The sequence below is a fragment of the Ascaphus truei genome, chromosome 4 (genome assembly GCF_040206685.1).
Source record: "Ascaphus truei isolate aAscTru1 chromosome 4, aAscTru1.hap1, whole genome shotgun sequence".
NCBI lineage: Eukaryota > Metazoa > Chordata > Amphibia > Anura > Ascaphidae > Ascaphus > Ascaphus truei.
In genome coordinates, this window is record NC_134486.1 from 378,559,339 (window position 1) to 378,581,602 (window position 22,264).

At 40.9% G+C, this 22,264-nt stretch overlaps 1 protein-coding gene across 2 annotated transcripts in view; it reads right to left on the minus strand.

Annotated features, from left to right (window-relative positions):
- Positions 1-2,727: 2,727 nt before the first annotated feature.
- HS1BP3 (HCLS1 binding protein 3) overlaps positions 2,728-22,264 on the minus strand; it is a 143,201-nt gene continuing 123,664 nt past the window's right edge. For both annotated transcript variants that reach the window (XM_075598444.1, XM_075598445.1), the window contains exons 5-7: positions 9,217-9,386; positions 8,528-8,657; positions 2,728-4,114 (exon numbers count right to left, since the gene is read on the minus strand). In XM_075598444.1, the coding sequence (XP_075454559.1) occupies positions 3,880-4,114; positions 8,528-8,657; positions 9,217-9,386 (535 nt within the window). In that variant the 3' untranslated portion in view covers positions 2,728-3,879. The remainder of the gene's footprint in view (positions 4,115-8,527; positions 8,658-9,216; positions 9,387-22,264) is intronic.

Sequence of the window (22,264 nt, forward strand, 5' to 3'; positions counted from 1 at the left end):
CTCTACTCATGAGCTGATCACTCCTCTGCTTCCTAACACTATCTCACACTCTAACACTTCACACTTGTGCACTAAATAGGAAGTGACACTGCTTTATGTAACCTCATGTAGGCACCGCCCCTGCATCTCTTAATTGGACACAGGGTCACGTGACCTACCTTCACTCACACAACCGTGTCATAAGCGGGGGAAACCCATATCAACTCCTGGCAATCTGCCCTTAGCAGAGTTTACACACAGGAGGATAGAACTATAGCCCCATTTCTTACCAGGGCTACATACATATGAATTGATTGTGGCATAATATTTGAGTCAAAGTATCCTTTTTTCTTTCTTGGTTTGGTGTCACTATATGTTCGCACATATCCAGAAGAATTAGTACATTACTAAATCCTAATCTTATCAGGGATGGTGAGGCTGGGATTGCATTATGCATACACTGTTAAACTCATGTACCTCTCCGTCATCTCCTTCTGTGAGAAAGGAATGTTCAATCTTCATGTCAGGTGTATTCATTCTATTTTGTTCTCTAGCCCCTCACTGTTAGTCAATGATCTTAGTGAGAAAAACCACAGTGAGACAGCTGTTTCACGCATGTATATTATTTAAATGGAAAATATTTAAAGGAGCAACCCAAGACGCCAATTTTTCCCCCATTTAAAAAAAAAATGATATATACTGTAGCATTGAAGCAGGGTGGTCACAGGAGTTGAACCCCGTTAATTTCCGCTCCGGGGACCCCTTGCTTCTGGATATACTTACCGCCGAAGTTGGTTCGATAGGTTCTCCGGCTGAGCAAACTGAGCTTTTTTTTTTTTTTTTAAACTTAATTTTTATTAAAATTTTTAGGGAGAGGGGGAAATGGAGAAAATAAAAGAAGGGGTGGGGGGAGGAGGGGGGAAAGAAGGGTACAGAAAATAGAGACGGAGAAAGAACACATTCATTTAGAATTTTACCTAACAAATCATCTTATAATATTCAATCACACAACTAAAATAAGTAACATTTTTTACAGCAAAATTAAGTGGGTATTAATTTCTGGTTGACCAGCACCCAAAATCCAAGGTAACCACACCTTCTGAAAATCTGCGCAGGTGTCATTATTAAGACTAACAAATTTTTCCATGCAGCAAATCTGCCAGATTTTATTTTTATCTTTAGGGATTGAGGGAATAGTTGTTTGTTTCCATACTGCCGATTGTTCACGTCTTGCGGCTGAAGATATGTGGCATAGTAATTTATTTTCATGTCTCGTGAGGAGATAATATGGTTTATTTAATAAAAATAACCATGGATCCATTGGTAGATCCAATCCGAAAAACCTTTGTGACCACATTTTGATTCCCGGCAAATAAGCTGATATGAATGGGCACCCCCACCACATATGTATAAATGTGGCTTGTACTCCACATCCCTTCGGACATATTGTTGGGTACTCTGGGATGAATTTAGCTAGTCTCGTGGGGGTTAAGTACCACCTCATCATAACTTTGTAGGCATTTTCTCCGATTGTGATACCCATTGAGGAATTGGCCACCGTCTGAAAAATATCATTCCAGTCTTCCATGTCTAGTTCCTCCCCCAGATCATCTTCCCATTGTATCATATATTTCAGTTTTTGATTCATATGAGGAGGAGGGCTAACAAAGTACCCATACAGGTTAGATATCAGTCCAGATGTGTTACTATCTGCTAGACAAAGTGACTTAAATCTAGTTAGCAATTCGGGGGGGTCGGATTTTGTTATAAAAGGCCTTCAATTGAAGGTATTGGAGGAACTGATTGTTTGGGATAGCCCTTTCTTTGTGGAAATATTCAAAGGGTCTGGGAATTCCCTCTGTGCCTACATCTTTTAATCTTGTGACACCTGCTGTTTTCCAGTCTATAAACCTATTACGGCCCATTCCTGGACTAAATTCTGGATTGTCATATAGTGGAGAAATAAGTGTATTACGTGTTGTAAGGAGGTGCCGAATCGCTACAGAGTCCCATAATGATTGAGTAGGCTATAATTTGGCTGGCTTTGAATATTTCCGGTCTCTTTCTCACTGGAGACCACAGAAGATTACTTAATTCAACTGGGGCAACTAAATCCGTTTCCAAGTTTAAAGTTTTAAGCTCTTGCATCACATGGGCCTGTAGGAAGCTACACCAATGATCGTGACGTAAAAAAAATCCGACGGGTTTGATTGCCGAACCATAAACCATTAAAACCAAATCATAATTTTTTGGGTCTAAACATGTTTTTTTACCCCTTAATGTATACAGTGTATAAAAAAAACTTGCCTATCTACATATTTAATGTTTTAATTAATTAAGATACCAGTTTCATACAGATAGGTTATTCCTATCAATCGGCAATTTACATAAGCAGTAACTCAATCACCACCTAATCAACCAGTGTGTGACTAAGGAAGTCACATTCACAGTAGGATATCAGAGATAAAGGAAGCAAGATTGACTTTATTGGTAGTAACCGAGAAGATTTTCTTTGCCCTCTCAGTTTCTGAAGTTAAAAAAAAGCCAATAAGGATATGACAGCAGCATGTCTGTATGCCTCACATATCATGTCCACTCACCCAACATCGTCACTACACTACTGCCACCATGCCATGATCTTTCTTTCCATTTCAGATTTCATATAACTGAACTCAAACAAGATACCAGTGCAGTTCAGGCACTCAATGTACGGAATGATACAACGCAACTGATGAAAGCAAAAAATAATAATTTTAAATGGTTCAAACTTTAATCGATATATACAGTAAAGAATTAGATTCCTGGGAAAAGGCATCTTAAGCATAATATTTTTTTTTATTAGCAATTTCTTTGTACAGATTTACATAGGTTACTTCATGCGCAATATACACCACATAACTGGTATTGTTTTTAGGGCCTTTTCAAGCAGCAATCCACCCTTGAAGCCTACTGTATATGAGTTTTTAACTCCTAAAATGTTAGTATATTGCCCTTTTTAATACATATTAAAAATAGATTTCGTGTTTTGTGTTAACCTGAGGTTCCCATGTTAACCTTTAGAGTGCACTGGGCTCTGGGGAGAGCTTCATTTTGTCATCTTCTGGAGACTTTAATATTTAAAAAAAATGTATATCTCCTGAACAGAGCATCAGATTTCTGAAGAGATCTCTTAGAGTGAAAAAATAATATGCCCAAAAAATGACGATGAGCACGGACTGCTGCGTTAATACACACTATGTTCGTTATCTTTATGCCACTTTTTCACAGGGATGCATTCAAATGACAGCTAGTAATTGCCACAGAAACTAGAGGAAATAAACAAGTGTGTGTGTATGTCTATGAATATATAGATATGTATAGACATATATATATATATATATATATATATATATATATATATATATATATATATAGACACATATATATATGGATATATATATGCACGTATATTCTTCATCATTAAGGACTTTAAAGAAAAAGAGAAGTGTGATGCGTGTTGTGATGGCTTCATTAATTAAGTCAATAGAGTATACATAAGAGGTATAAAAGAGGAACAGTAACCCTCGTAAAGAAGACTTCAACTTTAGTTAACTCTCCAGGATATTGGAAAGTACACAAGCTTATAATAAGTGTGGACCTGTTCAGGAAAGAAGCCTGGACCAATGACATTATAGCGCAACGATTGCTACAATGCCTTCCCTGACGATGCAATTTGTATTACTTTGTTACTAATAGATATTAAATTGGTCACACAACATATAACCTTAAATACTGCCAATAACTTTCCAAAACGTACCATATTTAAGAAATCAAGTTCTAATTATACAGTTGGAAAAATGTTCCTCTATATGGGATTAATTTAAAGGGCACTTCATATACAGCAATATAAACATTGTTCCTTCAAAAGAGACTCAGCGAATCACTGCCCGCTGGTTCATTTTCTTGAATGTATTGGAGAATGTCTGTCTCATCCATGGCTTGTATGTTGGGTTCTCTTTGCTGAGAACGTAGACCTAAAGGATCATCTGAGTTATTGGACTTTTTAGGCAATCTTGGTTTTTCTGGTATCTTTGGCTTTGGTTTATTCTTCGGCTTCACACCTAGCTCCAACAATTTCTCCAAATCTTCTTGAACCCTGCAAGAACAATAAACAGCACACAGTGACACAGATACTAGTTGTGTAAAGTGATGTATTTACTACAATGATACATTTAGAACATCGTTTTTTTAAATGTAACGCAACAAATGAACATGATGTAATCAATGTTAACATGTGAAGCTACCCTTATGACTATGTAAACATGTAAGTGTTAAGCATCTGAATGTAGTATTTGACTCTATACTTAAGGTGGCATTGCTGCATCTACTGGCCGAATGAATGTTGTGCCGCGTATCACCGTGACCATGGGAATAAAATGCATAGGAGATACTGGCACCCTATAACGGTGCCTTTATCTCGGGAAGCAGGGGGTCCTTGGACCTCAACTCAACGAGGTTCTGCTCCGGAGACCCCCTGCTACAATACACTTGCATTACATTTTATATTAAAAACTTTTGATCTATGTCGAGATTTGCGCAGGGAGAGGCGGCTCTCTCTGCAGCAGAAAGAAATCGCTGGGTGAGCCCTTCTCAGAGGGGCGATCATCACGTCGCCGGCTGCTCGCCAGTTTTGCAAATGTTGCTATCACAGGTATTCTGGGCTTTCTGCATACCGTGATAGCAACGCTGTCAAAACTGCTGATTTAAACAGCCTGGCGATTTTTGGAGGGGCGTTTAGTGCATAGGCCCCAAAATATGTTAAACTGTTCCTGCAATATCTTTATACATAATGTATAACCCTGGTCACTCAATGTAACCATGTATTTGTCATCATAACTCTGTGCCCAGGACATACTTGACAACGAGAGGTAACTCTCAATGTATTATTTCCTGGTAAAACATTTTATAAATAAATAAATACAAATAAATAGATTTACATGCATGGGTTCCTTGTGGCACCAGAAGTTGTCAGATGGAATAGCTCCACTTAGAGAATATGGGCCACAGTTGTGAAAATTGTAGGAATGATTTAATTTCCTTTGTTTATTTAGAAAACTATTAGGGACAGACTGCACCTTCTGAAACAATGCATAACTTTGCAGGGTTAGTTTAGCAAGTCACCACATATAAATATTGCATATGCCAGTAGATATTAACAGACTAAAAGAAGCAGGGACACTGGACACATCTGTTCTTTGTATATTATATGGATATTAATTAAAGTTGTATATCAGCAGAATTATATCTGACAAAACAGAATGTCAGTCAAGGAATTAAAAAAATGCTAAACTGCTTACAATATGCGTCACACGGCTATATATTTCAAGATGCTTTTCTCAGTTCACAGAAAATGAATGTTAGGAATATTAGATAAATAATATTGTGCTCATTCAGTTTCTTAAGTGCTCTACTGTTTTGACTTGAGTGTTCTTTTCTTTGATTTTTCTAATGAAGCTGTTCCCATGATACAGACAATAGAGCTTTTTAAAAATGTTTTTTTATAACATAATGTGATAATATTGTGCCCGACGGATATTTCCAACACATACCTACAAAGACCACACAAGATAAGATAAAGGCGTTGGTCATTTTTTGTACCAAAACGTGTTCCTATAACTCAAAGTTCATTTGGCTGCTTCAATGCCCGAGAAAGACTTTTTTGGATCAGGGACAAGAATCTACTTAGCGGGACGCTTCTGGTATGTCGCTTAAGCAGCAAGACCTACTGAAATGGGTTTACCGTGACGTGGTTGTAGGCTTAAAATATTTTGGCCGAAGGATTTAACTATATGACCCATATTTATGAAGAAACTATATAGATACAATACATGGTAATGTGCTAAATAATTAGTCATATTGGATGTAACATTGGAGCCTTTTTGTCGCTTGCTGTATACATTAGATCACAAATCCAAAAGCACACCAAATGACATATATATATATATATATATATATATATATATATATATATATATATATATATATATATATATACATATATATATACATACACACACACACACACACATACACGGTGGAGGTTTCTTGTTGCCTTTTTCACCCATCATAACTTCAAATGTGATGGCATACATACAATATAGTGGGTTAGGGTTTGATCTTGCGCTTGCTAAGACCAATACATGTGCAGTACCTGTAGTGGATATGTGCAAACTTAAGTAGTTCTTAAATAATATAGCGTTATTTGCCAGTGTTAAGCATTCCTCTGCTCAACGAATCTGGGATGAACATGTTTTATGACCCAATTAGCTTGCTTGCATCCAATATACATTCTCAAAGTAAAAACGAATGCCTACCTTTTTATCGGGAGTAAACTATTATTAACACTGTTATTTTCTTTAGTGACTATGGTACTAGTCAACATACACAGGAGTGAACAAGTGGACAACACCTACTGGCCCTGATTTCTGCATTTGAACTACGTTAGAAAGGAGGCTATTATCTATCCCAGAATGCACATCTCAGCACTGTGATGCTGCCTTTACTATTTATATTTGCTATGACCTCACTTCTCAAATTACGCACTTCTTTCTACCAGCCTCAGTATGTCCAACTCTATGTCTATATCTATATCTCCATCTCTCCTTCTTTCACCATTTCTCAGTTCACATGAACTCTTTTCTTACCTGCGCCCTCCGACACCACACAGCTATACCCCCTGCACTAAAACACACCCCTACAAATCATCCTCACACATTCTCCTTTCCATGCTGCTCCTCCTTGCTTCTGGGGATATATCTCCCAATCCTGGTCCCTGTCTTATTTCTACATGCTCTCGTCCTCGCCTCCCACATGCAACTTCTGCTCCTTCTGGTGCCAACCCCTTTAAATAACTAATGACCTCCATTCTGCCAAAGACAGAGGTCATTACACTCTGATCATATAACTCGATCTTTCTGCAGCATTTGATACCATGGACCACCCTCTCCTCCTTCACATTCTCCATACTCTTGGTATTCGTAACAAAGCTCTATCCTGGATCTCCTCTTACCGCTCACATCGTACTTTCAGTGTCTTTTGCTAAAGTCTCCTCCTTCGATCTCTGTGGGGGTACCGCAGGGCTCTGTCCTGTGACATCTCCTCTTTTATCTGTACACACTCTCTCGGTGACCTAATCACATCTCTTGGGTTCAAATATCACCTCTATGCTGACGTCTCACAAATTTACATCTCAACCCCTGACCTTACACCTGCTGTACAGACCAAAGTCTCGGAATGTCCCTCTGCGATATCATCCTGGATGGCCCTCCGCCTACTTAAACTCAACATGTCAAAAACAGAGCTCCTCATATTTCATCCCAAACCTGGCCCCACTACCTCCTTCCACATTACGGTTGGTAGTTCTGTCATACACCCAGTAGCGCAAGCCCTATGGGTCACACTCTCCTCTCACATTCAAAACGTATTTAAAATCTGTAGCTTTTTCCTCCGCAATATTACAAAGATACGCCATAAACACTGCTGCCAGAATCAGTCTACTCTTTCCTAAATCTGTCTCAGCGTCTCTCCTGTTGAAATCCATCTCCTGGCTTCCAATCAAATCCCGCATCTCACACTCAATTCTCCTCACTTTTAAAGCTTTACACTCTTCTGCCCCTCCTTAAATCTCAGCCCTAATATCTCGCTATGCACCATCCCGACTCTTGCGTTCCGCTCAAGGATGTCTTCTCTCTACCCCTTTGTATCTAAAGCCCTCTCCCGGCTTAAACCTTTCTCACTGACTGCCCACACCTCTGGAATGCCCTTCCCCTCAATACCCGACTAGCACCCTCTCTATCCACCCTTAAGACTCACATTAAAACACACTTGCTTAACGCAGCATATGAGTAGCTCCATGGCTGATACTATACACCTCATACATAAAGCTTGGCCCCCTGCAGACGCACTTACCAGAATGCCCTCCTACTGTCTCTGTACATTCTTCCTACCTAACAATTAGATTGTAAGCTCTTCGGAGCAGGGTCTCCTCTTCCTAAATGTTAATTTTCATGTCTGATGCACTTATTCCCATGTTCTGTTATTTGTATTATTTGTTATTTATATGATTGTCACATGTATTACTACTGTGAAGCACTATGTATATTAATGGCGCTATATAAATAAAGACATACATACATGCTAAATTATGTTAATGGCACGTTAAATATGCTAACACACTTTGGAATTTTGGTTCAGAAGTTTTTAGTCTAAAGAATGCAGTTTTCCTCTGTACAGAGTTACATGGTAAAACCAGAGCATTCAGCAAAAATAAGGAAGGAAAGTGAATTTACCTCTTGAGTTCTGGAAGAATTATTCATGTATGATTTGTGTGTGTTTTTCTGGTCCCTCTAACACTGAATGGCTAAATACTTGCCGTTTATGGGATGGTTGAGGTTTTTATTTAGCAAACTACTTCGTAAAGACTAAAACCATAATATGATAACTTGAATTAAAGCATATCTAACTCTTTAAAGCCCCCGTTTCTGCACGCTGTAGAAATATCAACCCATACCTGAATAGCTCAGTAGCCTCTTCATAGCATGGCTTGAACAGATGATCACTGTTGCAGGCAGTCGGTAGTAGCAGTGAATCACCTAACTTCACAGTCCCTCCAAGGTCTTGATCTTCAAATAATTTTATGTCTGTGGAGGAAATATGTAGGGATCTATAAATCCAGTAATAAGACGGCCCGCCCGATAGCAGCACTACTCGGCCATGTCATTTCATTCCCAGCTTTTAAATGACCCCATTTATTTAATCACACACTTTTCCTGGTAGAAATCACACTGCAGAAGATATTAGGGTTTCCCGTATAGGTCCATATTTATTCAAGTGATCAGGCTGTAAGGTGTCTTCTGTGGACAGGTATCTTCTTGCATAGCACCGCGGAGTACATGTTGACCATAGTCTTTACATCACAGGAGTATCATCATGTCTGCCTTGAAGCTAATGTTCGACTATTTCCAGGGAAGACTATAACATATACACTACTATGTGGTGTTATTCCAGAAGATCCCTTCTCAATAAAACCAGAAGTTTCATATACAGAAATAAATGAATAATAATTTACAAACAATTGTGCTCACAATTTTATTGAAGTTTTTATATGGGAAATGCGTTGACATATTAAAGTTAACTATAGGATAACAATAACTAACTAAAACAAGTAAACCTCTACTGTTTTACCCAAACTGTGCTTACCACCTGATGCCAAAAATGATTTTTTAGCGCTGGACGAGAAATTGTTCATTGGCTCGAACAAATCTTTTTCGGGATCTACTTCATCATCAAAAAGAGCTGGACTAGCCTTGGGTTTCTTCTTGGAATCTTCAATCTTGTTTGTCAGTGCTGGTTTCTTTATCTTTTTTGTCCTACATAGGTAGAAAGAAATAGAAAATATGAGGAAAATAAGGAACCCTTGACATCCTACAGTAATTATTCTTAGAAATGCTTGATACAAAAGGTCCTATTCAACATTACTGGTAGCGACACCTAATGGAGTTAGCCCAACGAAGACAAAAAGCCACATTTACAAAGCATTGCTATGTCATAAAATACGCACTCACTTTAATTTCTCCCTGCGCCTAATGGTATCTAATGTAATAGTACCCCATGTACATAGGTCATAATGTAGCCAGTAACACTACCATCAATCATAATACAATACCCAAGCTGGAACCAAACTGCTCCATGACTTTACAGACATGAAATCCTACCACGAACCATATGAAACTTACATTTACAGATCTTACAATACATTCACTTGCAGCTATAGCAGGAATGATAATACCCATATTAGGAGAATTTACAGTTTTCTACTCTCTGGGGTTTCCGAGGTTAATGTTTGAATTTAGTTATGGTGACTACACTTTATGATCTTCATCAAATTATAGCATCAAATAGAGCAGGAATGGCCAACTCCAGTCCTCAAGGGCCACCAACAGACAGGTAGTATTCGAGATATCCTACTTCAGCACAGGAGGCTCCATCAGTGACTCAGGCGAAGAGCAGGTGGGGAGTTATTGCGCGAAGACCACAACTGACGTGAATAGGAGTTTCTGTGTGATAAAGCCCCATTTGGCATTATTGCAACTGTAACACCTCTTCCTCCCCCCGGCACACAGAAGAGGGTCACACCAAAGTGATTCAATGTCTCTTCAGGTGTTCAGGGTAGCCGACAGGGGTGAGAGCGGGGACAACTGTCCTGGCTTGGTGGCCGCGGGGTGCCTGATCGGCACTGGAAGTTGGGCTCAGACCTACTTCAGCTGGGCCTCCGATTGCTGCTGAGCCCCAGTTCTCCCAAGCTGTTGTAGACACCTCCCTCTTGCGGGGCCTGTGGCCTGCCTCTTCCCCTCCGATGCGCACTGGAAGCTGCGCCCGCATGTCGGGCCTAGCTTCCGCGTTCACGCAGCACCACAGATCTGAGAAATACCAGCCCAAGCTAAGAGGTGTGTGTGTTAGGGGGCATTGTATTGTGTGGGGGGATATTGTATTACGTGGGTGGGGGGGGGGTTATTGTAGTGTGCACACGTAGGGGGGTTAAAGTATTGTGGGGGGATTTGTGTGGAATTGTGTGTGCGTGTTATAAACACTAAATATTCAGAGGGGAATAAGTGCGAGGAGGGGAGATGGAGGGGATGGTGGTCATTGAGTGATAGCAGAGGTGGTGGGGGGGATAGTGTGAGAGGAGAGAGTGGGTGTAGCAGTGAGGAAGAATGAGAGAGGGGGGGAGAGAAATGCATTTGGAGAGGGGGATGAAAACAGGGGGGTAAGAGCAAGGTGGTGTAAAAGAGGGTGGTGGGGCTTGCAAGGCCACCAAGATGCTGGGGGAGTTGAGAGGGGAGTGTTGAAAACTCTAGGCCTGTGCGCCGGGAAAGCTGTCGGCGACCCTGAAGGTGTAGTTCAGCATTTTTATTACCTTATCCTCAGGGTGCTGGCGTTTGTGCAGGGCTGGTATGGCAAGTAATGAGAAGGGCACCAGAAACTTTTCTTTTAGATTCATTTACAGGAACACATACAAACATTTTCCTTAGGAGTACTCAGGAAGCTTCCCCACTAAAAGGCACACCGCTTGCACTTTGCAGTACTGTAAAGTGGCACTCCATTGCTTGAATAATGGCTGTTCCCACCTCCACTGGGATCCATAGGCAGAGCGGTCTCTTGTATGAGGGATCACACCCTATCACCTCTGACAGAACCAAGGAGATTCTTTGCCCATAGAAATTCTAAGGTGATACTCCAAGGACCTTACTTAAGGAACCTGCTTTGGAGTATCTATCCGTCCCCTCATGTGGGTGGAACATGTTCAGAATCATATAGAGGGGCACTATCTTTAGGAGTGACACTTCCCTATCTGGAAAACAACAAAGTGACCATAACACTAAAACATGTAGTTACAGACAAAAGGTCATACATCATGTACAACGAGATCCCCCATCTTTGTCTCCTGTGATCTTAAATTAGATATTCCATCCCCAATATATAGAGTGGTGAGAAAAAGCTTGTAAACCCCAATGATAATTACGGAAATTCTTTAGTTCTTCCATAACAACCTTCTTGAATCAAAAGCAGTCTTTTCTTAAATATCCAATAAGATTTATATTAAACTATTCCATGTATTTTGAAACAAAATGCTGTATGAATTATACAAACAATGAGTACTTAAGAGTCAGGGTATGTGCAAAAGTAAATTAATCCCTGTTTTTATCAGCTAAATTAAAGGAGAAAATTAGAATCATGTGATTAAATAATCAGGTAGCTCTTTAGGGAAGAGTTTGAGAAGCCCCACCATAAAGATCAGAAACTTTGTGACTTTGGTTTCACCATACAGGTGTGTGGAAACACGTCATGCCACGATCAAAAGAAATCTTTGAGGACCTCAGAAAAGTAGTTATTGATGCTCATCGGTCTAAAAAGGGTTAAAAAAAATCATTGAATACACAACATAAGGGTAAACCGCTCACCTGTGTATATTATGTATACACAGTTGGTGCAAAAAGAGAAGGTAATATTCATGACACACAAGAAAGAAGGGAAATCACAGGATCTCCCTACGTCCCTCTTCAATGCACTCAAAAACTGTCTGTCTTTCTTGTGTGTCTTAAAAAATCATTGATAAGGATTTGGGGCTCCACCAATCCACTGTCAGAAAAATGGAGAAAGTTCAAGACCACAGTTACTCTACCCACGAGCAGACGTCCTACCAAAATCTCTCCAAGAACAAACCGGCAAATCATCCAGGAAGTCACAAAGATCCCCAGAGTAACATCCAAGGATCTGTAGGCCACTCTCACCTTGGCTAATGTGAGTGTTCATGACTCAACTATCAGAAAAAGACTGAACAGGAATGGTGTTCATTGAAGAATAGTCACTGCTTTCTAAAAACAACATTTCTGCCCATCTGAAGTTCACCAAAGAGCACATACATGATCCACAAGACTTCTGGAACAATGTTCTCTGGACAGATAAGTCAAAGTTACTTTTTGGCCTCAATGATAAACATTATTTAAACAAACATTGCGTTCGAACAGAAGAACCTCATCCCAACCGTCAAGCATAGGGGTGGGAGTGTGATGGTTTTGGGCTGCTTTGCTGCCTCAGGACTTGGATGGCTTGCCATCATTGACACAATCATGAATTCTGCATTGTATCAAAAGAGGAGAATGTCAAGTCATCCATCCGTAAAATGAGGCTGAACCGAAAGTGTGTCATGTAGCAAGACAATGATCCTAAACATACAAGCAGATCTAAAAAAGAAGGTCTGCAGAAGAAGAACTTCCACGTTTTAGAATGACCTAAACCTCATTGAAATGTTCTGGCATGACCTGAAGCAAGAGCGGTCTATGCAACGAAGTCCTCAAATATCACCGAGTTGGAGCAGTTTTGTAAGGAGGAATGGGCCAAAATTACTCAAAACCGATGTAAGGGACTGACCAGCAGTTATAGGAAGCGCTTACTTGAAGTCAGTGCTACTCAAGGAGGTGCCACCAGCACAGTACTGAATCTAAAGGTTCACTTACTTTTTCACACATGGATACAGGCATACCCCGCATTAACGTACGCAATGGGACCGGAGCATGTATGTAAAGCGAAAATGTACTTAAAGTGAAGCACTACCTTTTTCCCACTTATCGATGCATGCACTGTACTGCAATCGTCATATACGTGCATAACTGATGTAAATAACACATGTGTAACAGGCTCTATAGTCTCCCCGCTTGCACACAGCTTCGGTACAGGTAGGGAGCCAGTATTGCTGTTCAGGACGTGATGACAGGCGCATGCGCGAGCTGCCGTTTGCCTGTTGAGCGAGATGTACTTACTCGCGAGTGTACTTAAAGTGAGTGTACTTAAACCGGGGTATGCCTGTATTCAATGTTGAATCATTTGTGGATAAATACATGTTGAAAAAATATGATGTTTTTTGTCATTTATTTGATCAAGGTATATTTTGTATTATTAGGATTTGGATTAAGATCTAATAACATTTTAGGTTTGAAATATGTGAAAATCCTAAGAGGTTCACAAACGCTTTCTCGCCACTGTATATATCTAGTAATGATATTACTAGCCACTATGACTACTAGGAGAGGGGTATAACATTCTACAGTATTTAGTAACATCACTAGGCACCTTCTAGAAGGTGGGTGTGGCTAGGTTCTGCCAAGTCATCTACCCCATGCAATGGATAGAGGCGATATACTGTAGCTATACCTGCAGTTAACCTTCTAGAGCCCTTAAGTAAGTAGTATTCCAACAGCAGTGCAACAGAACTTAAAGAACAACTGCCAAACACTGCTGTGATACAAACTGATACTCACTATTGTATGTGCTTCAAAAACGTAACTCTTGCTACCGCTCACTTAACCCATCCCAACATGGATACCTGATGCTAATGTAACAAAAGTATGCAAAGTATTGTGGTAAACTAACCTTAATTCAGACATGTTCTAAATCACAAATTTATAGCAATATACCTACTTTTATCTTAATACATAGATCTTATAATCACAGGTCATATGCATATTCCAAAATCAAAAATAAATAAAGGGCTACATCTATAAAGGGACAGGTTCAGTGAGGGAATAGTTCAAATGCATTCTTAGTATGCAATGTTGCCTAGGCAAAAAGTAAAACCCAGTGACTTGGAAAGGCGCTTGACAGCTATAAATGTGATCAAATAATATAAAAGTTGGTGAATCTGAAAAAATCTCGACCTTCCAGGGAATATGCACTGATTCCCTTACAACAGTTTAGGATCCAGGGCAGGAAGGGAGCAGTATCGTCAGGAACACCCAGAAAGAAATACAAAAATAATCATGGTGCAGTACATAAAATAAATGTGAATCCAACTATAAAACTTGGCTCTTGTGGATAACCTACTTACAAAATGTAAGATTCAAAATAGCGGGTTTGTTTTAAAGTTGAGTCTTTGGGCACCTCAGCTTAGGACCGCAGCATACAACAGCATACATCAGTAAAGGCTGGTGGCAGGCAGGATGGTGTTTTCACATAGGCTTCAACTCCCAATCAGGCATATGCAATCATACAGAGATGAAAGGAAACAATAGTGTTTTACCAGATAACACCAAATTTTATCAGGGAAACGTGTAAGAAATGTACTCACAATGTATTACATGAGCACATTCACATAAGGGTTTTCTTTAGGCAGTAGAGTAAACGGCTCGGCAGATGAAGAAAGTCCTCCACTCCACTCACTATCCCTCCTCGAGGGTGCCCCCTCGTCCGGTGTCGGATGGATGGCACATTTATTTTATGTACTGCACCATGATTATTTTTGTATTTCTTTCTGGGTGTTCCTGACGATACTGCTCCCTTCCTGCCCTGGATCCTAAGCCTAGGCAAAAAGTAACTGAACACTCATTTACTAGATGAATGAGCAACCACATTATAGCGTAGCAAATAAAGAATGATTTCTGGAGAACAAGCTGCAGGTAATATCACTGTTTAATTTCCATAAATATAAATATTGTTATATACTGAAATATTACATTACATAATTATAACACCTTTACTGGACTGGACCCCAGTAAGCACCTTTACCTCCGCTGCGGCGGCGGATGCATCCGGCGGGTGCGGAAGTGTTGCGGGGGGTGAGCGGTGCCAGCGGCAGCTAGGAGAGGCGATTTTGCCAGCGGCTCCCCTTGCAGGGCGCCGCCATTTTGCTAATGTCGCGCATGCGCAGGACACATGCGCAGACAGGTTTCCCAGTGCGGCGACCATCTTGCTACTCCTCGCGCATGCGCAGCAGGCCTTGCAAGCGGCGACCATTGCAGCAAGCACTCTGCAGGGGAACTACAACACCCAGCATGCACTGGGGCCGTCGGACATGTGAATAAGCACAGCCAATAGAGCTACAGTACCGTATTCCCCCTGCACTGCTATTGATACATTTGGCGCACCAGGGCCAGTCAGAAGAGGGAGCTGGACCAAGTAGGTAGTGTATCAGAGCCAGTGGCTCTGAGACTAGGCCTAGTGCATTCCCCCTTAGGCGCCAGCTAGATCCCGACTCACAGTAACTTGTGGTTACTTTAGGGAAGGCCCCTTAGGCTGAGTCCATAGAGACTGCAGCCGTGCGGAGGCGCGCGGAGGCTGAGGGAAAGCAGGTGCTTTCCCTGGCGTTGGACCACACCACATCCGTTGCAAGAGACTCTGGTGATATCCACGCCGGAATTCACCCCACGCGGAGGCGGACGCCATCGCCGACGACGACGACGACAACATTGGATCAGACGGATCCTATTGTTATTCTGCATCACCCGGGTGCTGGATGCCCCGGGCAGGTACCCCACTAAGTGCACCAACACTTCACGGGATAGCTCTATCTCCTACGTTTGGGTGGGCCTTGACATTGGGAAAAGGGACATCAGGGTATTGGTGCCTGGCACCCAATGTATTTTGGGGACACTCACTTGTGGTATCAGGTTGGGGACTATAATACTGTGTGGTACTGGGAACTGCTATAGTGTGTCTAGGAAAGGTTGTTATTATATGCTTGTGTGTATTATTATTATTGTTCCTGTAAGGGGCTCTTCCCACCAAGTTGGGATCCCTTGCAGGTGGAGGCGCCGTCACCAGTCGGATTAGGTACACCCAGGCTCCCAGACGCGGAGGTTCAGGTCTCCTGTGAGCCACAGGTAACGCACCACACACACAGTAGCCGCCATATCTCCCATAGGGTGGGGAAAAGTGCACTACATAATTTATATAAAAGTTGCCATTGTTAAGAGCTTTGAGATTTTACTTATGGATTGCTTGTGAATACATTTATTTATAGCTCATGGGGTTTAGCTCCATAATTATTTCTAAAAAATTAAACAAATATCCAACACTGTTTAAAGTTTTCAAGGACAATAACAAAATAGCAAAAATTAGCAAATAACTATTTTCTCCTCCAGAACGACATGTTCTGATCATGTTTTAATTCCATAGCAACTAGAAAAAGGACTCGTCAAATGTGACAACTGAAGAGAATGTACAATCATAACACATACCAAAGAACATTTTTCTGACGTAATTAATAAGGCACATGCCCATTTTAGATATGTTCATATGGAGACCAGTTGGGACATTTGGTATAGCAGGAGATACGGATGCCCCACAACAGTATGAATAGTTGTCCATCGTTTATTTTTAGCTCGGTGAACAACCTTCAAAGCATCGGCAGAATTATTTTTTCCTCCCCAACTGTTCCAGAGATGTTGAGCAGCAAAATGTTTCAGATTTGGGTACAGCTTGTGTTTGAGAACCGCTTTTTCTACGTTTTTCTATGTAATTTAATATTCATTAGAATGCTTTCAACGTATCAGAAGAAACTATCCAGAGAGAACATTCTTATAAAAGTCCGAACTTTAAAGAAAATGTTTTTAGAAAGAAAATATAATCCAATCTTACTAGATGAGGAAGCAGAACACAAGGAACGTCTTCCTGGATAGAGATCATATTTTTCTATTAAGGAAAACGCGATAAAAGTAAAACGGAAAAAGGTAATTTAATTCCCTTTACAACACAGCATAATGGCACACAAAAAAAAAAAGATTTTATATATATATATATATATTTTTTTTTTTCCCCCATAACTTTATTTCTTCAAGGTTTTAGGGTTACAGAAAAAAAGAGCAGGGAAACATTTGAACACAGGCATATAGGGCTTATTGGGGTTACAGAAAGACAAAAAAAAGGGGGGGGATTTAAGTATAATTCGGGGGCATAGTTATAAAACAGAATGTGTTGAGTGGTATGTTCCAAGTTGATCTCCAACCAAACAGTAAGGGAGGTCTGGCAAGGATTTACAGCTTGGTTACATCAAAAACAGCAACATTAATGCTAACCCTAGCAAGGAAATTTTGGCTGTCAGGGATGGTTGGGGCTCCTTCGTGTGGGAGCACCTGTGTGTTAAAACTGTGAGTGATTGTGCATCGAAGCCTAGGGGATCCCTCTCACTATCCATGGGCCCCAGACTCTCGGGCTTTGATACCTTGCCATTAGGAAGGGCTTTTAACTTCTCAATCAACAAGATATGGCATATTCCTTTTTTTTTTTTTCTACCTCCATAATTGTCCGGCTTTTTTGTCGCCATGAGGCCGCAAACGGACCCTAGTTTGTGCACATCCACTGATGGCTGAATGATATTTAAGTACTGTATATAATCACTGCATAATGATAGCTTGGAAGCAGGCTAGTGTTGGCGAATTGCTTAAGACCTGTTAAAGCAGATTGATATAAATGATGCCTTTCAAACTATCATAGGTTTATGATACTATTCTCTTTTGAATGGACAGTGAAGATTGATGAGACCAGAGATATGATTTGCCAAATTGCTGACATTGTCCAACTATGTCAAAATGAATTCCAGAAAGGGAGTGACGAGAAAGCCTTCATTAAGACCTAGTAGGGTCATTGTGGAGTTGAAAGAGTCACTGGCATTTTCTTTGCTGTAGTTTTTTTTATTCCAACCAAGCAACCAAGTTTTGTTTTCTGAGATTTAGTATTTGGAATATTAGGGGCCATTTGCTGTCCCAGATTAGGGGCCCATGTGAAAATAACTTTTAGGTGTTCTGAAAATAGTAACAAAAAAAGAAACAAGCATCACTCGCTCAGCCTATTGGAGGTTATGGTCAGAAAATGTAAAGTAAGAACTTTGCGTGATGCAGGACCAACTGTGGGTTATCTGGTAGAACTATCTCCCGCAGATCCATTCAAACGGATTTTCAATCTCCGTCTGGCGCACTCATATCTGGAGAACCTACCACAAGCAAAGTGAATGTCTGCCTGGTCCCCTGATGTCTATCTCCTTCACTCTGCGAGATGGATGGCTGTTGCTGTATAGTTGTACTTATTTATTTATAAAAGGTTTTATCAGGAAGTAATATATTGAGAGTTACCTCTTGTTTTCAAGTACAGTACTGTATGTCCTGGGCACAGAGTTATAATGATAGATACATGGTTACAAATACATAGTTACATTAAGTGAAAAGGGATATACAGTACATTATATACAAGACTGCATGCACAGTTAAAGATATATATACCATACTTAGTTAAGTTATGGCGAGTAAAAAGAGTGACAACAAAAGAGAGAGAGAGAGAGAGAGCGAGAGAGCGAGAGAGAGCGAGAGAGAGAGAGCGAGAGAGCGAGAGAGCGAGAGAGCGAGAGAGCGAGAGAGCGAGAGAGCGAGAGAGAGAGAGAGAGAGAGAGAGAGAGAGAGAGAGAGAATATATAACAGTTACAGACCAGATTAAAATGTGAGACAGCTTTAGTTTTGAAAGAACGTAGACTGGTAGTGGCAGTCAGAGTCTCCGGTAGACTGTTCCAGTTGTGGAGTGCATGGTAAGAGAAGGAGGAGCGGCCGGATAATTTGTTGAACCGTGGGACCATGAACATGCAGACTGCCTGTGTACCTCATGCAGTATGTGCAGGGACAACAACACACACAACACACATCACAGCAACAGTGGTTGAAGTGTACAAATAAAGCGCTGTAGGAGCATTGTACAGCTGTTGTACGTGCATTGGACATTTTGTATGTGTATGTACTGTGGAGGTATTTGTGCATGCGCTGGAGATTGAGGCCGCCTCTATGCGAGTGCAACTGAAGCATCTTAAATGTATATCAATATATTTTAAACATACTACGCAATATGTTATCCATTTTTTCTACATATCCTTAGTCAATTTATTTGACTGAAAACCGGTTCCAAGAAGAATCTGCTCCTTAAAATGCCTATTAGTGCACTGTTGTTAATCTAATTTTTGTTTTCTAATCTTCTGAGCATATTACACTATATTATTTTTCTTTTATACTCCTCACACAAATTTCTGGGATTTTGGATTTGCACTCATCATTTGTGGACTACATTTAATGAAATATCCAAAAGCAGATGATCGTGTTGAGATGACTTGAAATTCATAGACGGAAGAATTAGAAAGAAGACAGAAAAAGAATCACGACTCTATAAAGAGATTGTTCAGTGATGACAGCCGAAAAAAAGTGTGCCAACCATGTCTGTGTCTGACAGGGTTTGACTGTCCCAATAAACAACTGCGGCTCTATCCCCCACAAGACAACCACATTGGGACAGTCAAACCCTCCCGCTTGAAACCATGTCTTATCGCCCCCCCTCTCAACACCTGGACCACATCCATCCTCTTCCCCCTCTCAACAATGGCACCTCCCCAGCTTGACAATGGAAGTGGGCCTACAATCAGAGTACCCGGTCTGCCATACATGCCTAAGGCTTAGTCCATACACTTCGCCTGTGCTGAGGCATGCTGAGGCTGAGGGAAAGCAATGCTTTCCCTGGCCTTAGAGCGCGCGCCGTCCGTGGGCGGGCCAGTGACGTCACGGAGCTGGTTCGCCCTCACTGGGCGAACCGCTCACATGACCGGCCCTGCGCTCCCGTGAGCGCCGAAACGAAAGATTTCTTAAGACACACGCATCCGCAACCGTGCGGAAGCGTGCGCGAGCCCCTGCTAAAGCCGCTCTCATTGCGGCTGCAGGGGCTCACTGTCGAGCAGCAGCACGCCTCAGCACGGGACCATGCCCGAGGCCTAAGTCTGGTGTCTGGTATCAGATGCTGTTCTCTCATCAATAATCACAAGTATTTAATTTCTACTCCAATGTTTTTGTATGTGGCCAGTAAGACGAATACATAGTTACAGTGCAGTCAGTATCCATAGCAGGATCTGTTTTGTATTAAGCACTTTAGAATTAGGTTTAACAGTGTGTGGGTTATACAAAAGCCAAAGCCTCACTATTTCACTGCCAACTATAGGAGAACAGTTACATATCAAACAGTTATTATTGGGAAAAACATTACTGTGATACCATTTAAAATGCAGTTTATGGACTTCATACACTTAACAAAACCTAAAATAGATTAGGAAGAAACATGGTAACTACTGTAGGTACTTGTTGCTAAAAAGTAAGCAAGGCTTTTGACTTTACTGTAACAATATAAAATCTGCCTCTTAACTTGGCACCGAGATATAAACTTCCTATGAAATTTGAAATGGAAAAAGCTCTGTGCTATTTATAAAAGTCTTAAGGGTTGTAACAAATTTAGTAACATCAGGTTGGCAGAAACCATACACATTAGTTGCACTTTAAGAAACATCTTTCAAGTAGAACTCACCTAGTTTTACTTTTTTATACTAGATCTATAAGAGCCAACGGCCTATCTTGCCACTGGACGTCACCTATTCATATTGTTATCATTTGGACTTTTCTTATGTAAAAATAGATGCCAGCAACTTTCTTGGAAGAAAGGCATTTGGTACTGGCAACATTATAGATGGGTTGATGGATGACATATACATGTCAATCTTCAAGTGCCTGACCTTGATTTTGCCTGTTGACTGTTTAATTGGCAAGAAGATGGTGGCAGCCGTTTTAAACCCTGGTGGGCTTCTCAAGGAAAAACTGCAAGAGAGCTTTAAGACCTGCACCACCTCCATGCTTCATTAAATGTTAAAAAAGAAACAAAGAACAGATATGGCAGATTACCACTGTCTGAGCTTCTACTTTAAATTGTAATGTCACTTACCTTCGAAGAGGGGGAAACCGGTTCAAATCCCAGTACCAGCTTGCCTTGTGACCTTGGGCAAATCACTTACGGGCATATGTAGCAAGGCAAAAGTGGTGCAACTCTGGGGCAAAATACCTGAACCATAGATAACAAAGAAATCAATCCCATTGAAAGTAATAGGATTATTTTCTTTAAAAACATCTGGTGCAGTTTTTTGCCCCAGATTTGTTCCACCTTTGCCTTGATACATAGACCCCTGGACCACAAATAGAATTTATACGTACCCACAACATGTGAAGGCCTTGTCTGTATCCTATACCTATACATAATACCCCACACATTTATCACATAGAAAAAGGCTGCGCAAACTGTGGGGCACCCCCCTCCCTCCGCGCTCTTCCCCAAAGCATTTGAATTAAATGCCAGGGGAAGCACGAGGCCTCTAAGTCTCTTACCTGGTCTCAGCCGCCTCTTTGGTGGCGCATAGTAAATAAGTACTGTAATATGTATAAAAATGACCTCCCATAGGTGCTGGGCCACAAATCAAATCAGGTCAAATACAGTATACAGGATCATAACCAACAATGATTCACCTCTAAGTACAATTGATGGGATGGTGGTGATGCTCACAGGGATGTCATAATATGTACGTAGCTAAGAAGGAGAAGGTGCGATCTGTAGCACTCCAAATCCTTACGTTATTGAATCAGTTCACAACCCCCCCCCCATGTTAAATAACGGTCTACCAAACTGTAACTGAACTTAAAACTTCACTTGTATTGATATATGTAAAAACATCTACCTAATAACGAAGTACATTCTCACAGGTAATGCCAACAGATAAAATGTATAAGAAGGGCATCCATAGGTGAGGGTTAAAAAGAATAAACTGAATATACACACACTTCACAGGTGAAAAAATGCCGCCACACTGCCTTCATACGGTGCAAACAAGCCCTGTGGACTAATAGGACTATTTAATTTTGGTACAAATGAAAGAGAATCCCCCAGCAAAGGGGTCCTTCTTACCAGCTGACGAAGATTTGCTGAGGCTGTACTAACAAGTTTATCGGACGACTCTTTGGGAGACAGAGGCTGAGAGAGCCGACCACGTATGCTGTGGGAAAGCCTGGAAGGAGTCATTGTGAGATACCTTATCCAGTGGGTGCTGACCGCACAATATTAAAGGTAACACCACACA